This window comes from Sus scrofa, chromosome 6 (genome assembly GCF_000003025.6).
Source record: "Sus scrofa isolate TJ Tabasco breed Duroc chromosome 6, Sscrofa11.1, whole genome shotgun sequence".
In the NCBI taxonomy this organism is placed as follows: domain Eukaryota; kingdom Metazoa; phylum Chordata; class Mammalia; order Artiodactyla; family Suidae; genus Sus; species Sus scrofa.
The window spans coordinates 13395755-13418279 of record NC_010448.4 but is presented as its reverse complement, the minus strand read 5'-3'; the positions used below and the strand labels follow the sequence as shown (position 1 = coordinate 13418279).

At 47.7% G+C, this 22525-nt stretch overlaps 1 protein-coding gene across 9 annotated transcripts in view; it reads left to right on the top strand.

Annotated features, from left to right (window-relative positions):
* The window catches only part of ST3GAL2 (ST3 beta-galactoside alpha-2,3-sialyltransferase 2), a 54160-nt gene extending 38216 nt beyond the window's left edge, over window positions 1–15944 (top strand). For 6 of the 9 annotated variants that reach the window (XM_021093800.1, XM_021093801.1, XM_021093796.1 and 3 more), the window contains 5 exons: window positions 2364–2557; window positions 8099–8278; window positions 12037–12082; window positions 12374–12493; window positions 13494–15939. In XM_021093800.1, coding sequence (XP_020949459.1) covers window positions 2364–2557; window positions 8099–8278; window positions 12037–12082; window positions 12374–12493; window positions 13494–13667 — 714 coding nt within the window. In that variant the 3' untranslated portion in view covers window positions 13668–15939. Of the gene's footprint in view, window positions 1–2363; window positions 2558–8098; window positions 8279–12036; window positions 12083–12373; window positions 12494–13493 lie in introns of all 9 variants that reach the window. The other 3 variants (XM_021093795.1, XM_021093794.1, XM_021093798.1) reach the window with 1 other exon arrangement.

Sequence of the window (22525 nt, the reverse complement as noted above, 5' to 3'; positions counted from 1 at the left end):
GGCTTGGATCTGATCCCTGGCCTGGGACCTCCGTATGTCACGGGGTTGCCAAAAAACAAAAACAAAAAAAAAAAGGAGTCCCAATTTTTTTTCTAAGTATCCTAATTTGTAAATATTTGCTCAAAATAATTTTAAGCGCCATGCCATTCACTTGGTTCTTTACAATTGCTGGAAAATACTTTCTTCTGGGTTGGGTTACATAAGCATTGTCACCTCCTCTGGGGGCTAAGCAGCAGGGGCGGGGCATGAGGGGACAAGTATGCCGAAGCCTCCCTGCTGTTCTGTATCTCGGCACCTTTCTGCTACTTTAATTCCCTTCACCTTGTCCCTGTCATCTCTGGAGCATCACTCCCCAGACTGTGCCAGGGCCATCTGGTTGCCACGCATCAGAGGTATTTCAGTACTTAATCCAGGGGCCTGCATGCTGCTGGCATTCCCCACTGGGCGACTTAAAAGGCAGCTCCTGGTCCCTGGTTTCCCTAGCTGGCAAATGGAGAGGGTGACGGCTTCCCCTTTCTCTCACATTTAGAGCAGCTGTGAGGATGATGTGCGATCACGGTTATCAGAGTAACTCACAGATCCTGCTTCCTGGCCAAGACTGGCAGAGTCCCTAAGGAGGGGAAGTTTACAGAGTAGAGGTCACCAGGAGCCCCACAGACTCCTCCCATGAGAACTTAGAGCCCTTAAGGATCCCGTCTGTTGCTCATAGTCACAGTATTCATTTTATGGGGAAAATCAAGGTTCAGAGAGTGCCCAGGGCTAATGGTCAGAGTCTTCAGTGGTAGCCACCAAAGGCAGGGATAGACTGAGGGGCAGGCCAGGCCCCCGCTCACAGGGAGGGAACTCAGGACTGTGTAAGCACCAGCGTGTTTAAGCACCAGAAGCCACTTTTCTGCTGCTCTCCAGTCACTTCCTTTTGTTATCAACTTAGAAATTCCTGTCTCAGGGCTAAGCTTTTTCTCCACACTGAATTCATGTTCTTGTGGTGGAGCCCTTCCTGTGCTCAGAGAACAGACAGAGGAGTAGACCCACCCTGTCCTCTCCATGGTTTCTGTTCCCTGACCAGCTCCTATTACAGCTTGGACCACAGAGCATTTTTAAAATTTTTATTTATTTATTTATTGCCGCACCTACGGCATATGGAGGTTCCCAGGCTAGGGGTCTAATTGGAGCTACAGCTGCCAGCCTACACCACAGCTCACGGCAATGCCAGATCCTTAACCCACTGAGCGAGGCCAGGGATCAAACCCGCAACCTCATGCTTAGTGGGATTTGTTTCTGCTGCACCATGATGGGAACTCTCATTTTAAAGCCCTTACAGACTGGTGACCTGGGGGCCAGGTCCAGCTCAATGTTTTTAAACTATTTGCAGTAGTTACCATAGTTTAGGAATTTAATAATTTTATACAAAATCTGTATTTTCAGCAGCTAGAAAATATAGTCCTTCTGGGGGCAGTCTCACAAGGCGCAACGACTGGCTGAAGTCACTCCCCGTCTTTTTTTTTTTAACATTTGGTTTGTTTATTTGTTTATTTATTTTTGGCCCCATTCGCAGCATGTGGGAGTTCCTGGGTCAGGGATCGAACTGCACCACAGCAGCAACCTGAGCAGTTACAGTGACAATGCCGCATCATGAACCTGCTGCGTCACAAGGGCACTCCTGAAGTCACTCCTTTTTGATGGGGGCTGCTGCTTACCTTAAGCCCCACCTACCTTTTCACACCTGCCTGTTACTTGCCTGGCACTGTGGGCATTTAAGTGCTCTCTCCTGACCATATTTCATGGTCTTTTGCTTCACTGGTGGTGTCAGGGGACCAGTTTCATCCCAGCCATTCTGACTTTGAAAGTGTATGTGTGCCTCTCTGCCTTTTCCTCCAGGGCTCCAGACCGAGTCCTAGGGGTGCCCCCTGCAGGCCTATTGGGAATGAGCACCCGAAGCTTGGTGGGGCTTTGCATATAACCACCTCAAAATGGCTCTGAGACTCAGCTGCTGCAGGGAAACAGCAGAGCAAGGGCCTCACATGCTTGATGAGCCCAGGAAGTTCCTCTGTTTCAGGGCACAGGCCTGCAGGCCTCTGGAGAGTGTGTTGAATAGAACCTTGACCCCTGAGGTCTGACCAGGCCAAGGCGCTGCTCCTGATAGCTGAGCACCAGTCTGGTCTTGGATGGGGAGACCATGCCTTTTTTTTGAACGAGGGGAGGGTTCTCACTGCTCAGAGAGGATTCCTGCTCCATGACAGAGCCCGGGGTGTGCTGCTTGGACACTGGAGGGTGAGGGCAGGGAGGGGAAGCAGTCAGGAGTCCCCTCCCACTCATACTTCCCTCCCCGCCCCGCCTCCTCTCTCCCCCTCTTCCCTCCACAGATGTTGCAGCCCCAGTTCAAGTCACACAACACCAACGAGGTACTGGAGAAGCTGTTCCAGATAGTACCAGGCGAGAACCCCTACCGTTTCCGGGACCCCCACCAGTGCCGGCGCTGTGCTGTGGTGGGGAACTCGGGTAACCTGCGGGGCTCTGGCTATGGGCCAGACGTGGACGGGCACAACTTCATCATGAGGTGAGCCTAGGGAGCTGAAGGCTGGGCCTAGGACAAGCCTCCAGGATGGGGCACTGGCCTTCTTGGCCTTGTCTTGCAACGCAGGAGTTACCAGTTGCTTAGGGTGTTGTGGGGCCCTGATGCCCAGACTCTTCTGTGACAGGCTTGAGTCTCTTGCTTTTGTTTATTGGGTGGATGGGGAGGCGGAATTCCCATACTAAACTTTGCTGGAGGCCCACACCTAGCTTCCAACTCTGAACACCTCTGAAAAGAGCTGAAACTAGACTCCTGGCTGATGTCTGTACATACTCCCACCAGAGGCCCTTCTGCCTGCCTGGTCCCCTTAGCAGTTGGGCCTGGAATGTGGTCCCCAAACTAGTGTCTTGCTTAATAGCCACAGGTGATTCCTTCTGGCAAACTCACAGATGAGGGGTATCCTGAGCAGAAAAAGGAGCTGTCAGTGTCTGCTCTGGGCTCCCATCCTTACCTTTACCTCATAGCTTTTAGATTATGCAGGGGCTTATTGATTCCACAAACTTCTGTGCCCAGCCTTGAGGAAAAGAGAAGGGCTGGGAGGGCACACATTCCTGACGGAGACACGGAGCATGGAGCTGGGGGCAAGCAGGGACTAGAGGAAGGATTTTGACCCAGACATGGGCTGCTTGTTCTCCCGAACCTTCCTCCCTAGATTTGGGGACAGGAAATACTGCAGTGAGAACCCCTCCATCCCACTCTTATATAGAAGAAGAGCCCTGAGAATAAAGACACTGAAAATGCCCAGTTCTTACTAAGCATCTCTTAGAATGAGCATTGCAAAAAGACCAGGTTTCCCAGGAGGCAGAAGGAAGGGCTTTGTCTTAGAAACTGTTGCTGTCTCCATAGCAACACCAAGGCAGCAATATGTCTCTGAGCCTTTCAACATTCCTTGTAAAACCTTTCTCATGTCGAGAATGTTGAGGGGGTGGGGAGAGGGGGGTGGTGCTTGGCCAAATCCAGGCACCCAGAACCACCTGAGATTCTCCCCATCCTCCAATAGCTGGCACCCAGAATGCAAGGGAGGTGAGCTGGGAGCTGGAGAGGGGCCGCTCCGCCCTAAAGACAGTGGCTGAAATTGGGAAGGGAGGTGGCCATCACTTCAGTAAGACCCTGGGTCACTTGGGGAAGCCCAGGGAAATGCTCTCAAGAGCCTGTACCTTCTGTCTCCCCTGCCTCTCCACCCCCTGCACAGCTTTCACTGTGCACCTTAGTGATGGTTGGGAGGCTCCAGGGGCGGAACACAGCAGACAGAGACTTGGCTGCTATGACATCTGGGTGGTACCTGGTCAGGCAGAAAGGAATTCACAGATGTTCCCTCACAGGGATCAGACTAGAAGATGCCATGTTTTGGAGTGGACTGCAGAATTACTTTGTGGAAGGAGTGACCCAGGTGGTAATTGGCTTTCAGCTGATCTGTAGAAGCAGTGAGGTGGCAGTGAAGGTGACTCTGCTTCTAGACGTATCTTGGTTTGGAACCAGTGGGGAGGCCTCCCTTTCTGGAAGCAGGACGAATGAAAGGCACCACTAGGAGGGCTGAGCTGAGTTACAGTGAGGTGATGGCTCTACCCACTCCCCACGCCCTCCAGCCCCCGCACCCTGCCCTGGCTGCCTCCTCCCCCTCTGTCTTCTGAGCCCTACTGACAACTCCAAATGGAGTTGAGCTGGTCCTGCCGCAGCTGGCCAACAGAGAGATCCACAACTCCTAGAACAGCACCTGGCAGACTGTAAGCTCACCATAAATACGGGAAAGAATAAAAGGGGCTGATGAGGACCAAACACCAAGCCCTAAGTATGAATGTATGTCCACCATGCCTAGGCATCTGTCCCCAGGTGCTTTGGTGGCAGGGGACAGATTCCCTGGAGTCACAGAGATCCAGCTCATCCTCTCCATCCTGCTCTGGTCCCTTTCCAGGGCTTGGCTTCGCCAGAATGAATCAGAGCCTTAAAGCAAAATTCTGTCCCTAGAAGCATGCCAGGCGTGTTCATTCCATTTCTTGGAGTCTCTGAAACATCTTTTTGGACCTGTTATCCCATTCATCCCCAGACTTGAGAGCTGCTGCCTGCCCAGTAAGCAGGAGGCACCTGGGGGAGGGGGAGGCTCTGCAGCAGGGCTGACTGAGTTTGGGAGGCAACGATCCTGGGTGACAGGTCTAAGGAGGGACTTTGTGAAAGCTCTGGCTGCCAAGTCAGTGGAAAAGGCAGACGGGGGAAGGGGTATCTTCAGAGGCTGACCTGTGGCAACTGTAGCTCTTTAATCTGCAGGACCAACTTGGCGTCTTTCCACCTTTTTTTTTTCCCCGCTAGGGCTGCACCCGTGACATATGGAAGTTCCCAGGCTAGGGGTTGAAACGGAGCTGAGCTGCCAGCCTATACCACAACCACAGCAACATGGGATCCAAGCCACATCTTCAACCTACACCATAGCTCAAGGCAATATCAGATCCTTAATCCGCTGAGTGATCCCAAGTATCGAGGTTGCATCCTCATGGATACTAGTCAGAGTTGTTACCTCTGAGCCATGACGGGAACTCCTGGCCTCTCCATCTTGAATGAGATGAGGTTTGTTTCTTGAGTCCTCATAAGAGTAAACCTGGACCCCAGCTTGTGCCCAGCCCAGGCCCAAGCCAACTTGATTGTCACCAATCTAATTCTTCCACCTCCTGTTACACCTCCACCTCCACACCCCAGGTAGCAGAGAAGCACTGTCCCTGTTAAGGCTTCCTCTCTCTCTCTTTTTTTTTTTTTTGTCTTTTAGGGCCACACCCACAGCATATGGAAGTTCCCAGGCTAGGGGGCCAGTCAGAGCTGTAACTCTTGACCTACGCCATAGCCACAGCAACATGGGATCCAAGCCGCATCTACAACCTACTCCACAGCTCAAAGCAACACCAGATCCTTAACCCACTGAGCAAGGCCAGGGATTGAACCTCCATCCTCATGGATCCTAGTCAGATTCATTTCTGCTGAGCCACAACGGGAACACCAAGGCTTCCTCTCCTGCTGCTTCCTTCCTGCTCTGTTCATCACGGACCCCAGGGCTGTCATGGCAGAGGCAGACCCAGACTCTGGCCCTGGTGACACATCAGTGCTGTGTGTGAAGCTGTAGCAGGCCCAGCAAACTGTTATCAGTGGGTGGAGAAAAATACTTCTTGGCTCCTCTAGGAGGCAGTATCTCCAAGCCCTAGAGACCAAGACATCTGAGGGGCACTTGGACAGGAGGCAGAGGGGCAGTTAAGCTAAAGAACTGGATTTGGGGTAGAGAGGCAGGATCTGGATCCCTGTTCTGGGGCCAGAGCACATTTGGTTCTGCAGGAAAGATTCTAGGCTTCTGCTTGAACCAGATGAATTGAAGTAGCTAAGAACAAGGACTCACTCTCTAGTTCCATATCAGAACACTACTGCGCTTTATGGTCTTCCAGCCCAAAGTACCCTCCAGTCCCTCAAGGCAAGGGACTGAGAGAGGCAGAAAGTAAAGCAGCATGACTGGTTTGGGGGCCCTCCTGGACATGCTGTCACCACATCATGCCCTCAGTGGGAGATAGGCAGGAGGAGGGCAGCGAGGGAGCCTATGAGACACAGGGCCCAGCTAGGGGGTGCTGGCCACGTTAAGGACAGGGAAGGTTAAAAGCTGGGAGAGCCCATGGAGACTTTGCTCTCTCTCCCAGATCCCTGTGTCCCAGAATAAGTGGAGACCAGAATAAGTCATCTGTCTGAGTGGTATGACTGCAGTGTGACCCACACAAGACAGGAATGTGCTCCTAATTGGTCACAGCAGAAAAACCAACAGGTTTGTGTTTAAAGCTGGATCACCTGTATTTAAGATGCTCATTAAGCAGTTCCTGTTATGGCTCAGTGGGTTAAGAACCTGACTGGTATCCATGAGGATGCTGGTTTGATCCCTGGTCTTGCTCAGTGGGTGAAAGGGTCTGGCGTTGCTGTGAGCTGCGGCATAGGGTGTGGCTACCCCTCGGATCTGGCGTTTGCTTTGGCTGCGGTGTAGGCCGGCGGCTATGGTTCTCATTTGACCCCTAGCCTGGGAACCTCCATATGCCCTAAAAAGACCCCCAAAAGAAAAAATAAATAGTAAATAAAATTTTAAAAATTAAATAAGATGTTCACCAAAAAAGGGATCTTTGATTTTTACTATGTTTTGCTCCACTTGGAAGGGATTAGAAGCCTTCTCGGCTTGTCACACCCAGGGGGTGGGGAGGAGGACCCTTTGCTAGGGTTCCAGGTTCTTCCATGACAGTGGAGGAGAGGCAGCCCTACACTGCACATCTGCTGGGGGCCACTGAGGGTGGGCACTGTCAGAATTCAGGGCGTCCTTCTTGGCCTTGTATGGAAAGGCAGACAGGAACTTGTACAGGGACAGGGTGGCTGGGTTGGCGGAATTGAGCCATCCACCCAAGGGTCAAGGGAGTGCTTTAACTTCTTAGGTTGCTTCCGTGTCTTCTAGGAAAGAGGACAGAATGGCCAAGTGAGCTGGAAGCTGTGGAAATCTCTCTTTTGTTAAAAAAAAATATGAAAGTAATATGTGCTTGGTATCGGGAAACAAAAAGTAGATATGTATGCACTAAAAGTGAATTACCCATCCCCAGTTCCATTGCCCAAGAGTAACCATTGTTCATTTTAATACTCTTACAGATCTTTCCTATTCATATACAAAGTTAGGTTTTTTCCCTCCTCCTTTCCCTCCTTCCTACCTGCCTTCCTTTCTTTCTGTCTCTCTTTTCCTTCCCTTTTTTTTTTTTTTCCTTTTGTAAGAAAAGGAATCACACTATCTGATTTTCAGTTTTCCTTTTCAGTGTTGAAATTTCCTCTGACTGCACAGGTATTCGAAAGATATGTGTTAAAGGGGAAGAAGTGAGATTCCTCACACCACTTTTTTCACTGAATAGATCTTGGACTTATTTCTTCCCAGCACATGTAAATCTGCTTTGCTCATTCAAATGGCTACATGCTACTCTGTTATATGAATGTGTGAAAATGTATTAACCAGTTTTTTATTGTTTGTCTGATTCTCCTTTTCACTATTGTAAATCATGTTGCAGTGAGTATCCTTGCACACGTCTTGGCACACTTACGCAACTTTTTTTTTTTTTTTTTTTTTTTTTTTTGTCTTTTTGCCTTTTCTAGGGCCGCTCCCATGGCATATGGAGGTTTCCAGGCTAGGGGTCTAATCGGAGCTGTAGTTGCCAGCCTACGCCAGAGCCACAGCAACGCGGGATCCGAGCCCCATCTGCAACCCACACCACAGCTCACGGCAACGCCAGATCTTTAACCCACTGACAAAGGGCAGAGATCGAACCTGCAGCCTCATTGTTCCTAGTCGGATTTGTTAACCACTGAGCCACGACGGGAACTCCCTACGCAACCATTTTTATAAAACCAGTTTCTAGAAATGGAATCGCTGGGTAATTGCACACCCATGCGCGTGTTTGATGTCCAGCACTGAAACCATCCTCTAAAACTCCTGTACCAGTTTCCGTAGCGGTGTCTTCTCACGTCACCCTCTCGTCCCTGCAGGATGAATCAGGCGCCAACCGTGGGCTTTGAGCAGGATGTCGGCAGCCGAACCACCCACCATTTCATGTACCCCGAGAGTGCCAAGAACCTGCCTGCCAACGTCAGCTTCGTGCTGGTGCCCTTCAAAGCCTTGGACCTCCTGTGGATTGCCAGCGCCCTCTCCACAGGGCAGATCCGATTGTGAGCCGTTCTGCTGGCTGGCAGGGGGATATGGGCGACAGCCCACCTTGGGAGGAGTTGTCCAGGGACTGGATCTCAGAATTCCTTTAATTTTATATTTGGGCCAAGAGGGGCTGGTGAGGAGAGAGGCAGTAGTAGGGAGGGCCCACAATGGTGGGTTAGATGAGGCCACGGCTTGTCTGGGGCCACTCCCTGCTTGGTGGCAGCCAGCATACTGGTGGTAGAAAGGTAGAAATAGACCCCTTTCCAGGTCTTCTCTCCAAGAAGCAGTTCTTGCCTTCGACTGTGGGAATTCTACCTTCTTGGAATCAGCTGCCCAGCGGAACCTCAGCAAATTCAGTTCACCAAGTATTTTTGTTGTTATTGTTTTGTTTTCTTTTTTGGCTGTCCCATGGCATATGGAGTTCCCAGGCCAGGGATCAGATCCTAGCCACAGTTGTGACCTTTGCTGCAGTTGCAACAATGCCAGATCCTTTAGCCTACTGTGCTGGCCCAGGGATTGAACCTATGGCCTGGTGCTGCAGAGACCCTACTGATCCTGTTGCACCATAGTGGGAACTCCAATTCACCAAGTGTTTTTTTTTAACAGCTTTATTGAGGTATAATTCATAGACTGTACAATTCACATTTAAAGTGTACAATTCAGTGCTCTTAGTATATTTACAGTATGGTGTAACTGTCACAATTAATTTTAGCACAAACTCATGTTCTAAAGATAAAGATAGCCCTGGGGAGTTCCCGTAGTGACTCAGCAGTAATGAATCTGACTAGTATCCATGAAGACTCATGTTCAGTCCCTGGCCTTGCTCAGTGGATTAAGGATGTGGCATTGACACAAGCTGTGGTGTAGATTGCAGACGCAGCTTGGATCTGGCATTGTTGTGGCTGTGGTGTAGGCTAGCAGCTACAGCTCCTATTTGACCCCTAGCCTGGGAACTTCCATATGCTGTGGGTGCAGCCCTAAAAAAATAAATAAATAAAAGATACCCCTGGGAGTTCCCTGGTGGCCTAGCAGTTAAGGATCTGGTATTATCACTGCTGTGGCTCAGGTCATTGCTGTAGCACAGGTTTGATCCCTGGTCCGGGAACTTCCACATGCCTCAGACGTCCTCACCAGCATAAATAAAGATATGCTTTTACCCTTTATCCATCACCCCTACCCCTTCCACTCCACCCCTCAGTCTTGGGCAACCATTATTCTACTCTCTGTCTCACCATAGTTTTTGGGTGTGTTTGTGAATTTTTGGTAAAAATATATATGTTTAAGGTAAAATACACCATTTTAACCACAAGTTCAGTAGTATTAAATACACACTGCTCTGCACACATTGCTATAATCCATCTCCATCACCTCACATGAAAACTCTGTACCCATTCATTAGTCTCGCCCCATTCCCACCTCCTTGTAGCCTCTGTTAACTACTTTCTTTTTTAAATTATAATTATAATTGCTTTACAATGTTCTGTCAATTTCTGCTGCACAGCAAAGTGACCCAGTTATACATATGTGTGTGTGTATATATATATATATATATATGAGTATGTATATATATGTGTGTGTGTGTGTGTATATATATATATATACACACACACACACACACATACACATTCTTTTTCTTATAATATCCTCCATTATATTCCATCAGGTGATCGGATAGAGTTCCCTGTGCTATACAGCAGGATCTCATTGCTTATCCACTCCAGATGTAACAGTGCGCATCTACTAACCCCAAACTCCCAATCCATCCACTCCCTCCCCCTCCGCCTTGGCAACCACAGTGCTGTTTTCCATGTCCATGAGTTTGTTTCTGTTCTGTACATAGGTTCATTTGTGCCATATCTCTTCCTTCCTTACTTCACTTAGTATGAGGATCTCTAGTTCCATCTCTGTTGCTACAAATGGCATTATTTTGTTCTTTTTATGGCTGAATAGTATTTCATTGTGTATATGTACCATATCTTCTTAATTCATTCATCTGTCAGTGGACATTTAGGTTGTTTCCATTGTCTTGACTATTGTGAATAGTGCTGCAATGAACATATGGGTGCATGTATCTTTTTGTATGAAAGTTTTATTTGGCTGTATGCCCAGGAGTGGGATTTCTGGATCACTTGATAGTTGCATATTTAGTTTTCTGAGGTACCTCCATACTGTTTTCCATAATGGTTGTACCAATTTACATTCCTACCAACAGTCTAGGAGGGTCACTATTATTTCTCTCTCTGTGATTTGACTATTCTAGGCACTTCATATAAGTGGAATCATATAGTGTTTGTCATTTTGCATCTGGCTTATTTCAGTCGCATAATATTTTCACAGTTTATCCATGTTGAAGCATCTGTCAGGATCTTATTACTTTTAAAGGCTGCATAGTATTCTGTTGTATGGACATACCTTGTTTATCCATTCATCAGTCAATGGACAATTGGATTGTTTCCACCTTTTGTCTGGTGTCACCATGTATTTTATTTTTTAATTTTAATTTTTTTGCTTTCTAGGGCCACACCTGTGCCATGTGAAGTTCCCAGCCTAGGGGTCAGATTGGAGTTACAGCTGTCAGCCTACACAGCCACAGCAATGCAGGATCCGAATTGCATCATGATCCACACCACTGCACATGGCAATGCCCGATCCACAACCCACTGAGTGAGGCCAGGGATTGAACATGAATCCTTATGGATGCTAATCAGATTTGCTTCTGCTGTGCCACAATGGGAACACCAATTTTTTTTTCCTTTTTAAGGCCGCACCTGCGGCATGTGGAGGTTCTCCGGGCTAGGGGTCCAGTCAGAGCTACAGCTGCCAACCTGTGCCATAGCCACAGCAATACCAGATCCAAGCCTAGTCTGAGGCCTACACCACAGCTCACAGCAACACCGGATCCTTTAATCCAGTTATCGAGGCCAGGGATCAAACCTGCAACCTCATGGTTCCTAGTTGGATTGGTTTCCACTGCGCCGCGACAGGAACTCCTAATTTTTTAATTATTTTATTTACTTTTTTAGGGCCGCTCCAGCGGCATATGGAAGTTCCCAGGCTAGGGGCTGAATTGGAGCTACAACTGCTGGCCTACACCACAGCCATAGCAATGTGGGATCTGAGCTGTGTCTACGACCTGCAACATAGCTTATGGCAACACTCAATGCCAGACCCACTGAGGGAAGCCAGAGATCAAACCCACATCCTCATGGATACTAGTCAGATTCATTTTTGCTGTGCCACAACGGGAACTCCACCATGTATTTTTTTAAACACAGAAGTATAAATTACTGTTTTCTGACTTTATGTCTGAAAGAACATAAGGGCTAAAGTAAGTGCTGTAGAATCTAAGTCCCATCGATACTCAGAAAGGGAAGTGTAGGCTACAGGTACCATGGCTGGCTAATAGGGAAAGAGGGATTTATGCCAAATGTGAGAGTAGGGAGAGGGCTCTTGCAGGCAGAGGTAAGAGCATAGACATGGTGGGTGTGAGATGATGGGCTAACTCAAGTGGAGAGGTCATAGACAGTCATGGGAAGAAAAGTTGGGGCTGGGTTATGGAAGGTCCTAATACTTGCTAACACATCCTTATTTTATCCTGAAGGGCACGGGAACCATCGAAGGCTTCTGAGCAGGGTACTACAGTGATGTGCTATGGGAGAGCAGTCTGGAAGTAGGGTGCCTATTGTGAAGGTGTCATCACGCAGGCCTAAGTGGGAGAAAAGGCATCCTTGGGTCCACGGGATCTTCTCAGTGTTATTTTTCTCTCTGCTTACAGCACCTATGCCCCAGTGAAGTCCTTTCTTCGAGTGGACAAAGAAAAGGTAAGCTCCCTCCTCCCTCTTCTTCATCCACACCTCAGTGGAAAATAGTGCAGACCTGACTCATGGTATTCCTCGTTCTGTGGCTCAGGTGTCCCCCAGTACCCTTCCAGAACCTTTAGAGTCCCCATCTGCAGGTATGCCCAACCCCCAGCAGGGGCATCAGGAACCAAGGAACCCTATCGAACCTGTCTACTGGCAAGCATGGAGAAACTGGCAGAAACTACTTAGAGCCTGACCTGAGCCTCCAGGCCCCAAAAGCACTCATGTGCCTGTTACATCTTCTCCTCCCAGGTCCAGATCTATAACCCAGCCTTCTTCAAGTACATCCATGACAGGTGGACAGAGCATCATGGGCGGTACCCTTCCACTGGGATGCTGGTACTCTTCTTTGCCCTGCACGTGTGTGATGAGGTGGGTAACCCTGTCTGGGAGTAAAATAGAAGGACCCATGGAACAGAGGGAGTCAGCCTGCAGTGCCTCAAGAGGAATGTGTTTTTGTAGGCAGAAATCAAGTGGCTTTCATTCCTCCCATTGCTAGGCTGCAAAGTTTAGATCTGCATTTCCCAACTTAATTACTTTCATGCTTTTACTAAATCTGAAATCATGTTATTGGAATGTTAAATTTATTTAAAAAGGAAATCGAATACTTCTACCATAGTTGATATTACTTGTCATAAAGAATAACCATAAACCTAAGTGGAATGGAAACAATGTAGTTAAGTTTCAACAGGGTGGTACCTCCCACAGCTGTGGGCCACAGGCCTACTACTATAGAGGTTAGTTATTGGGAGTCCCTCGCTCTAGCAGTAAGCAGTAAACAACAGTGCTCAAGCCCAGCACACCCATTTTTGCAGTAAACTCCTCAGTGAATGGTGTTAGGTAATTGAGCAGCTTTCAATAAAAGTACTCTATTTAAAAAAAAATGTTAGCAAGGGTTGGTGAGCTGTCATAGACTAGCCCCAAAGTGAGGTGGTCTTTTTTTTTTGGCATTTTAAGGCCACACCTGTGGCATATGGAGGTTCCCAGGTTAGGGGTGGACTTGGAGCTGCAGCCACTGGCCTACACCACAGCCACAATAAGGCCAGATCCGAGCTGTGCCTGGAACCTACACCACAGCTCAGGCAACACCAGATCCTTAACCCATTGAGAGAGGCCACGGATGGGACCTGCTGACTCATGGATGCTAGTCAGATTCTTTCCACTGAGCCAAGATGGGAACTCCCTGAGCCTTCTTGATGTCATCAGACCGGTGGTTGGAGGGAGAGCCAGAAGGGAGCAGTAGTCTCCCTCTGGGATAGTGTCCTTAGCGCCAGGGCTGGTTGTCCCCAGTTTTCCTGGTGCCTCCCGCCTGCTGCGAATTGTGCTGCTTGGTCCCCTGACTTGGGGTCACTAGCGCCGCCCTTCCCTGCAGGTGAACGTGTATGGATTCGGGGCCGACAGCCGGGGCAACTGGCACCACTACTGGGAGAATAACCGGTACGCTGGCGAGTTCCGGAAGACCGGCGTGCACGACGCCGACTTCGAGGCCCACATCATCGACATGCTGGCCAAGGCCAGCAAGATCGAGGTCTACCGAGGCAACTGAGCTCGGCCTCGTCGCGACCCTTCCGGCCCTGCGGCGAGGTCCAGGCGTGCGCTCCAGCAGGGACTCAGGGCCAGCCTAGGGGCGGTGGGCGCGGCGCCCCATTGGGCATCAGCAGGAAATTGGGAGCGACGCCAGCCGCGGTCCGGACCAATCATGCTGCAGTCCAGCGAGCTATGGCCCGCCAATCACTGGACTCTGAGGCCAGCCCGGGCCTAGCGTCAATCAGCGCTGCTGTCGGGCGGAGCCTCTTTCTCCCAGCCAATCATGCGACTCAAGGAGAACTTCCGGCGCTGGACCCTGTCTCCTCCAATCAATGGCCTTCGGAGGCGGGCTGGCGGCCGCACAATCCCCACTCCCCTATGCTTTTGGGTAGGATTTTATTTCACGCTTTCTAAGGAAGAGAAGTTTTTTCTGGCCTCGAGAAGTACTTTTCTCTAGGCTCGGTAGGAGGCGTCTCAGCCGCTTGCCGGCCTGACCCCGCGAACGCGCGAAGAAGGAAACGGTGGGGAAGGCACGGGACAGCGGCAGCGCGGCCTCTCATGGCCTCGGGGCGGGCGGAGGGGCGTTCGCGGAGCCTTTCTGGCGGTCGAGGGCCGGGCGGGTGGTTTCCAGGGAGCGCGTTTTTCCCCAGGGGAAGAGTTAGAGCTCTCCCAAACTGCTCCGGACTACGAGAAAGCTAGACCCCTCAGTTCCTTTATCAGTCAAGCGCAGATGGGTGAGTGTAAACCCACCAAAGAAATGCGGTGAGAATCCAGAGGGTGCGTGGGTCCCCTTCTCCTGCCTCCACCCCCTTCCCGCCTTTGGCCACCCTATGGAATGGCCTTTCTGACCATGGCATTTAGTGTCTCACCGGAAAACTATTAATTGTATTCACCTCTTGTTCAGGAGGGTGAGGGGCAGAATTAGCCCAGGGCTTAACTCTGGAACACTGGTGTAAGGAACAGGGCAGGGGACTAGGAAGCCCCGTCACATCAAATGTAAGGTGCTTCTCACTCACATGTACCCTTGGCCCTTGTTGTTTGCCCACAACCTTTTTAGTGTCTCGCCCTGGGCCTCCTCACCAGCCTACTTGTTGCTCTGGAAAATAAATCAAAACTTGCCCTGTGATTGGGGCACTTGCTGCTTCCCCCACCCCCACCGCCTACCCGCCCTTCCCCGGTTTGGCTGGCTCTAGAAAAACGGAGCTACACGTGGGAAGGAAAGCTGGCCCAGCTGCCTGGTCCTTCACCCATCACCCCAAAAAGGAGTAGGAAACCTCTTGCTGGGGGGTGGAGTTTGCTTTGGGCTCATGATTTAGCTAACCTGAAGTTACCTGGGGTGGCTGACCAACAGGGATTCTTTTCAAATACTAAGCTGGCCATGCAGAATATCTGGGGAGGAGAAGACTTGCTCCCTGCATGCCTCCTCCTCTGCCCACACATTTACCCCCCTCACCTCCTGCCTTTACCCTTTAACTCACTTTCCATTTCCAGCTCTAGAAGGGCTGGGAAGCTAACAAGCAGAGGTTACAGCTGGAAGCTACTTGCATGATTGAACCCAGCTTAAGTCCCTAGAGGAAGATGCTGAAGGTATTCTCACCCTTCAGGGTTGGGGAAGTGTAACAGGAGGGGGGAAGGGCTTCTGTGAAGCTTCCAAACTGCTAAAAGGATCCCCCTTCCTAACAGTGAGGAAACAGACAACCACGCTTTTTCTTAGTGCTTAGTGAGTTGGTAACCACCCAGCAGCCTCCTGGCCGTTGGTGTAGTTCCTGCAGCTGGCTAGGGAAATAGTAGCCAGCAGGAGAGTATATTAGAGGATTAGGGTGGGGCAGTGGACACCCCTAAAAGTTAATATATTGAGAACTTAGCTTGAGTCTGTTCCTTCCCAGTTCCAAAAGTAGGAGAAGCAAAGAATGGGGGTGGATTTGGGGGGCCTTTAGTGGAAGGCCTTGCTCAGGGCCTCTCCCATCAGTAGAGAGTCCAGGCACCAGCCATTCTTGCCAGTCTCATCTCAGTGCTTCCTGAAGAGGCTGTTTTGAGTGTTTAGAAGATGAAAAAACAATGCAATTATGCCAAACAGTATCGAGCAGAATAATTTATTTCTTTATTGTTCCTTTTTCTTCTACTTTTGTTTGGGTTTTGTTTTATTTAAAACATTAATAAATCCCCATTCTGGAAGAGGTAGGTCCCAGCATCCAGCCCAAATCTTCTTTTCTGCAATAGTTATTTAAACAAATGTTTTGTATTTTCTTCCCTTTCTCTCTTTCTGAATTAAAAAGAACAAAGAAACTATATATAGTCATTTGTTCTTTCTAAAATGTGTTCTGTGGTAAAGGAAGATGTACCTCTCTGTGGGGAGCTGTGACCAAGTAATGGCTAAAGGTGGGGGGAGGGTGGTTGCGATGAAGCAGGGAGGGAACACCCCCCAGGCACCCTTCCCTTCTACATGAGGCCTCCCCACCCCCAACCACCAGCTGTACCCTCCAGGAGGGTGGTCTTCCCTGCCGTCCTTCAGGGCGCCTTGAGTAGATCAGCAGGGCAGAAACTGTTCACCGCAAGGGGCCAGCAGAGCATAAGGGGCCAGCAGGATGGGGCTTTTTCCCTTTCATTTCCATCTTCTGTGGAACTTGCCATGATACTGTATGTGAGGGCTGTCAGGGAATTGGCAGAATGGTAGGAGCAGGTGCCACAGGCATCTGAAGCAGCCGCCCATGCCATTTCCTTGGGCTGTCTGGACCCACTCGAGTCTGCTTCCATCATGCAGTGGAATGCCTCTGAATGTGCATTTTCATAGTTGGGTGGATCACATAGCGTGGCTCCCATGGTGGACCTCTTAGAGTCTGCAGTTACTTAGTGTCCTGCAATCCAGTTTCTGCCAGTGCTTGAGAACAAGCCCAGAGTTACTTTTCAAATAGAGAATACTTTTTGGTAGAGAAGGGCATTGGTCTATTTCTAAAACCGTAGGATTCTGGGATATAATTCTCTTACTCCAGAGACTCCATATGACACCTCTCTCCACCACAGACACTCTCCAAAAGCAATTGGTTGGCTGAGTCATAGGGCCCAGTGTCTGGAAGGTTTGTACATAGCCTGGACTGCCCAGAACTGTTTCTTCTCTGGGCCTACTCAAATCTGCTGTCTTATGGGCACCATACTTGGTGGTAGGAATAGCACTTTAGATGTACCAGTTACCTCCAGAATCAAGAGTCCCATCAAATCATGTGGAGGGTTTTGCTTGACTGGTGTCCATGAGGACATGGGTTCAATCCCTGGCCTTGCTCAGTGGGTTAAGGATCGTGTTGCTGTGAGCTCTGGTGTAGGTTGCGGACATAACTCAGGTCCCGAGCTGTGGTTGCGGCATAGGCTGTCAGCTACAGCTCTAGTTGGACCCCTAGCCTGGGAACCTCCATATGCCGTGGGTGTGTCCCTAAAAAGACAAAAAGACCAAAAAAAAAAATCATGTGGAGGGTTTGGTTTTGTTTTGCTTTGTTTTTACTGTTGGGGAGGAACTGTGTTGCTTTGATCCAGCAAAGATGCCATATCTGGAACCACAGGTTGGCATGACCACTTGTTTACATTTATAATGAACTACTGTCATTCTCCATGATTCAGATGGTGAGTGCATGAGATGAGGAAGAAATCACCCGCCCTTCCATTAACTCAAGTTGAGTGGCAAATCCTGCTGGAATGTGGTATAGAGTTTGACTTAATACGTTGGAGATAGTTCCAGGATCTTCTGTTAGGCCTATTCCATCATAATCACCCTCCATGAGTCTGGTTGCCAGCATGGTGATATTGCCAGGTAGTAATTATCTCTGTTTTCTTTTGGAAGTGAGTATATTTACCTTAAAATGTGTCTGCGGTCTCTTTGGACCCACCATCGAATGCACTTGGACCAGAGTTCCATCTGTCATTAGCCGTAGTAAGATCCGATTCCATAATAAGGTAGACTGTGTCAGCATTAGGGTCTCAGAGCCTGTTTTGATAACTTGTCAAAGTCTGGGTATTTCCCTTTCCCCAGTGCACCATCCCTCCAGGAAAGGCCTAGGGGAAGAGTCAGTCTGAACTCTTGCTACATCAGAGTCCTCAAAGGGCCCTGAGAGCTCAGAAAGACTCCAGGTATGTGACCTGATTAGGTCTGGCAACTGGGTAAGAAGCTGAAAACCCCCATCAATGTGACTCAGGTTTCTTCTCAGCCCTCCTAGAGTTTCCCCTTCCATACACATCCAGCAGTGCTTTAATAGGCTGCCCAGCATGTTTCATTTCTGGGGACCTCAGTGGTCAATTAATTCTTGTCCCAAATCCTTATAGGTCAAAACTCTATAATTGCTGGAGTTCCCTTGTGGCGCATCGGGTTAAGGATCCGGCATTGTCACTGCTGCAGCTCGTGTTGCTGCTGTGGCACAGGTTTGATTCCCTGGCCTGGGAACTTCTGTATGCTGTGGGTATGGCCACAAAAAAGAAAAAACAACAACAACAACTAATCACCAAGCTGGATTGTTGTGGTAAGTGTGCCTCCCTATCTCAGGTAGAGAGGCATGGTTTGGGGTCTTTGTTAGGCTAGGATCCCATTATTCTCTGACTTACAGATAATAGCTACGTCAGAGTTCTTTATTTGCCCTTAAAAAAAGTTGTTTTTGAAGTTCCCTTTGTGCCTCAGGGATAATAAACCCAACTAGTATCCATGAGGATGTGGGTTCAATCCCTGGCCTCTCTCAGTGGGTTAAGGATCTGGCATTGCCAGGAACTGTGTTGTAGGTCACAAGAACAGAGGCTGTTCGGATCTGGCATTGCTGTGACTGTGGTGTGGGCTGGCAGCTACACCTCCAATTTGACCCCTGGCCTGGGAACTTCCATATGCCACTGGTACAGCCCTAAAAAGACTAAATAAATAAATAAAATAAAAAATAAGAATAAAAAAATTTTTTTCTTTCTTTTTTTTTTTCTTTTTAATGACACCTGTGGGCCAGGCAGGGATCAAATCTGTACCACAGCAGTAACCAAAGCCACTGCAGTGACAATGCTGATCCTTAAACCACTGTGCCACAAGAGAACCCCTAAATTAATTTTTAAAAACCGTTTTTGTTGTAGGATATAATACATATACAGAAAAGAGCATAAGAATAAATGCACAAAAATATATAGCCTAATGAATTACAGTTTTTTAAAGATTCCATGATGGAAATTTATTTGGTAAAGCAAAGATGGGATAATATAATAGATATAGATTATAAATAGATAGGATTATATATTATAATTACCGTGGTGAAGAAAAAGCAATTTTCACTGCCATTTGGATACCAAGATGGACTGAAGAAAAAGATGAGTGAACATATTATGTGCAAGAGTTAGAAAAGTTAGAATTTTATTTTTCCAGCTTTATTGAGGTATAATTGACATAGAATGTTGTATATGTATGTAAGGTGTACAACATAGTGATTTTATATATGCATATATTGCAAAATGATTACCACAGTAAGTTTAATGAACACACCACATATAGTTAAAATATTTGTGTGTGGTAAGAACTTTCAAAATCTGCTTTTATTTTTATTATTATTATTTTTTTTGCTTTTTAGGGCAGCACCTGCAGCATATGGAGTTTCCCAGGCTAGGGGTCTAATTGGAGCTGTAGCCACTGGCCTCTGCCAGAGCCACAACAACGCAGGATCTAAGCCGCCTCTGCAACCTACACCACAGCTCACGGCAACACCGGATCCTTAGCCCACTGAGCAAGGCCAAGGCCAGGGACCGAACCCGAAACCTCATGGTTCCCAGTCGGATTTGTTTCCGCTGTGCCACGACAGGAACTCCAAAATCTCTTTTAGCCACTTTCAGATGTACAGCACAATATTGTGACCCGTTATCACCATGCTGTGAGCTTATCTAATAACTAGAAGTCTACATCCCAGAGCTTATCTAATAACTAGAAGTTTATTCCTTTTGACCACCCTACTCCCTGGCAACAACCGATCTGTTCTTTTTTTCCACGAGTTTAGTTTTTTAGATTCTGCATGAAAGTGAGATCATACCATATTTATCTTTCTCCATCTGACTTATTTCACTTAGCATAATGCCCTCAAGTTTCATCTACGTTGTCACATAAGGCAGGATTTGCCTCTTTATGGCTTAAGAACATTCCATTGTATGTATACCCCACATTTTCTTTACTCATTCATCTGTTGATGGACACTTAGGTTGTTTCTGTGTCTTGGCTGTTGTAAATAATGCTGCAGTGAATGTGGGGGTGCAGATGACTCTTGAGGATGGGATTTTATTCATTTGGACATTATGTCCACAAGTGGAGTTGTTAGATTATATGGGGGTTCTATTCATATACAAGAGAATGAAACTGGACCCCTGTCTCATACCACTCACAAAAAAAAAACCCAAAAAACTCCAAATGGACTTAAACCTGAAACCATAATATATAAAAAACTCATATAACTCAATAGCAAAACAAAAACAAAAACTGATTAGAAAATGGGCAGACAGAGTTCCTGTTGTGGCTCAGCGGAAACGAATATGACTAGCATCCATGAGGACACAGATTGGATCCCTGGCCTCGCTCAGTGGATTAAGAATCCAGCTTTGCCATGAGCCGTGGTGTAGGTTGCAGGCGCAGCTCAGATCTGGTGTTGCTCTGGCTGTGACAGGCTAACAGCTACAGCTCCGATTTGACCCCTAGCCTGGAAACTTCCATATGCCCTGGGTAGGGCCCTAAAAAGACAAAAAAATAAAATGAACGCTCATGTAACCACCACCCAGGTGGCACACCATCCCTGTCCCATCTTCCTTGCCAAGCACAACCCCCTTCCCCTCCAGGTGACCACTACCTTGACATTCCCTATTCACTGCGTATTTCTGGATACTCTATTCTCTTTCATTAGTCTGAGTCCATATGGAAAATTGATTTATAATAGAGATGGCCTCTCAGATCACTTAGAAAAAGATGGACATTTAAATTTTATTGGAAAAACTACTGTATAGCACAGGGAAATCTACTAGTTTATAATAACCTATATGGGAAAAAAGAATAGACATTTGTATATGTATAACTGATTCACTGTACTGTATACCTGAAACAAATAACAACATTATAACTATACTCCAATAAAAAACTTGTTTTTCACATTTTGGGGCCATTTCCATGGCATGTGGGAGTTCCATAGTCGGTGACTGGACCCATGCCACAACAGTGACCCAAGTCACTGCAGTGACCAAGCCGGATCCCTAACACACTGCACCACAAGAGAACTCCCTTCAATAAAATTTAAAACATAAATTTTATTGGGATAACTAGATAACCATCTGGAAAAAGATAAAATTAGATCCATATCCTAAACCATTTGCCAAAATGTCAAATGAATCAGAACTAAATGTAAAAATAAAACCCTAAATGTAGTAGTTCTTTGATACATTCAAACAGAATATATCAGTTTTGTAGATAGTTTTTGGATTGGGATTTTTTTTTCATGCTCTATATAGTTAGTTCCCTGTATTGCTAAAAATGGGAGCTTTTCTTTTTCATTCATATTTTTGTGTGTATTCCAAACATTTTGTTAAATTCCCTCTTCTGATGTAATTGCTCCCATTTTATTTGTTCATGTGAGTTTATACCTTTTTCATTACTTCCCTATAACTTCAGTGAGCTGATGGAAGTTCAGTAAGGGTGATGTTTAATCACATAGTTTTTCTGTTTGCACAGAGTTGGTTTTCCTGTGGTTGCTTATTTAACCCCTGTCATTATGGGGGCTTTTAAAATAATTGGGAATTGGAGATTTTTTCTCTTCTGAAATAGTAGATCCAGAAGCTACATGGGAATTTTGTCTATCTGGATGGGACATGCCTACTATGTGGGTTGGCTGGACAGGGGACCAGCCGTCCCAGGGTAGGGAGAGGTGGTAAGGATAAGGTAGGTTATGTCAGGATAACAAACACCCTTCAAACTCCCAGTGGCTTACAGTTTATTTCTCACTCAAGCCACTTTTCCATCATGATCACTCAGGGACCCAGTCAGACAGTGGCACTATCTGTGGTTTCAGGGACAGGAAAGGAGAGTGGTGAGCCACATGCTGCCAAAGAAGTCCCAAGGCCAGCCTCAGTCTAGCAGAGATGTGTATTCCTCTGGAAGAGGCATTGTATTTTGGTGAGCAGTTATACGGTCTGAAGACAGAGAGCTCTTTGGAGAGAAACACTTGGATTTATGGTCTGGCCAGAAGTAGGTAGATACACACTTGGCTGGCACTCCAGCTGGATACCAGGGAAAAGGCAGGAAGCTATGAAGTATTTTACCCATCACAGGAATGGCTGAGGGCTGCCATTCAGCAGGCAAGGAACTGCTTGCTTCTTGTGTCTTATTTGCCAAGGTAGCAAAACATCATTCCTTACTAGGTGAGAGGAAGGATAAAATCCTAAAACGACATTTTAAAAAAAATCGAGTATTCTGAAGTTCCCTTCATGCCTCAGCCATTAATGAACCCAACTAGCATCCCTGAGGATTCAGATTCAATCCCTGGCCTTGCTCAGTGGGTTAAGGATCCCATATTGCTGTGGCTGTGGTGTAGGCCAGCAGCTACAGCTCTGAACGGACCCCTAGCCTGGGAACCTCCATATGCCACGGTGCGGCACTAAAAAGACAAAAAGACCAAAAAAAATCAAGTTATTTTCTGAATGTGAATTAGGAATCACTGCTCCTTCTCACTACCCTTCCAGAACAATCACAGCTTCTGCAGTGAGTCTCTGCCTGGTGACAATTAATGCACAAAAATGCAAGTCTATGCCCTTCCCCCACACTTGCTGAACTCTGGGTATCAGGACCAGCCTGTTCTCCTGAGAATATACAACACCACCTTTCATCTGACAGCTCTTTTCTGCTCC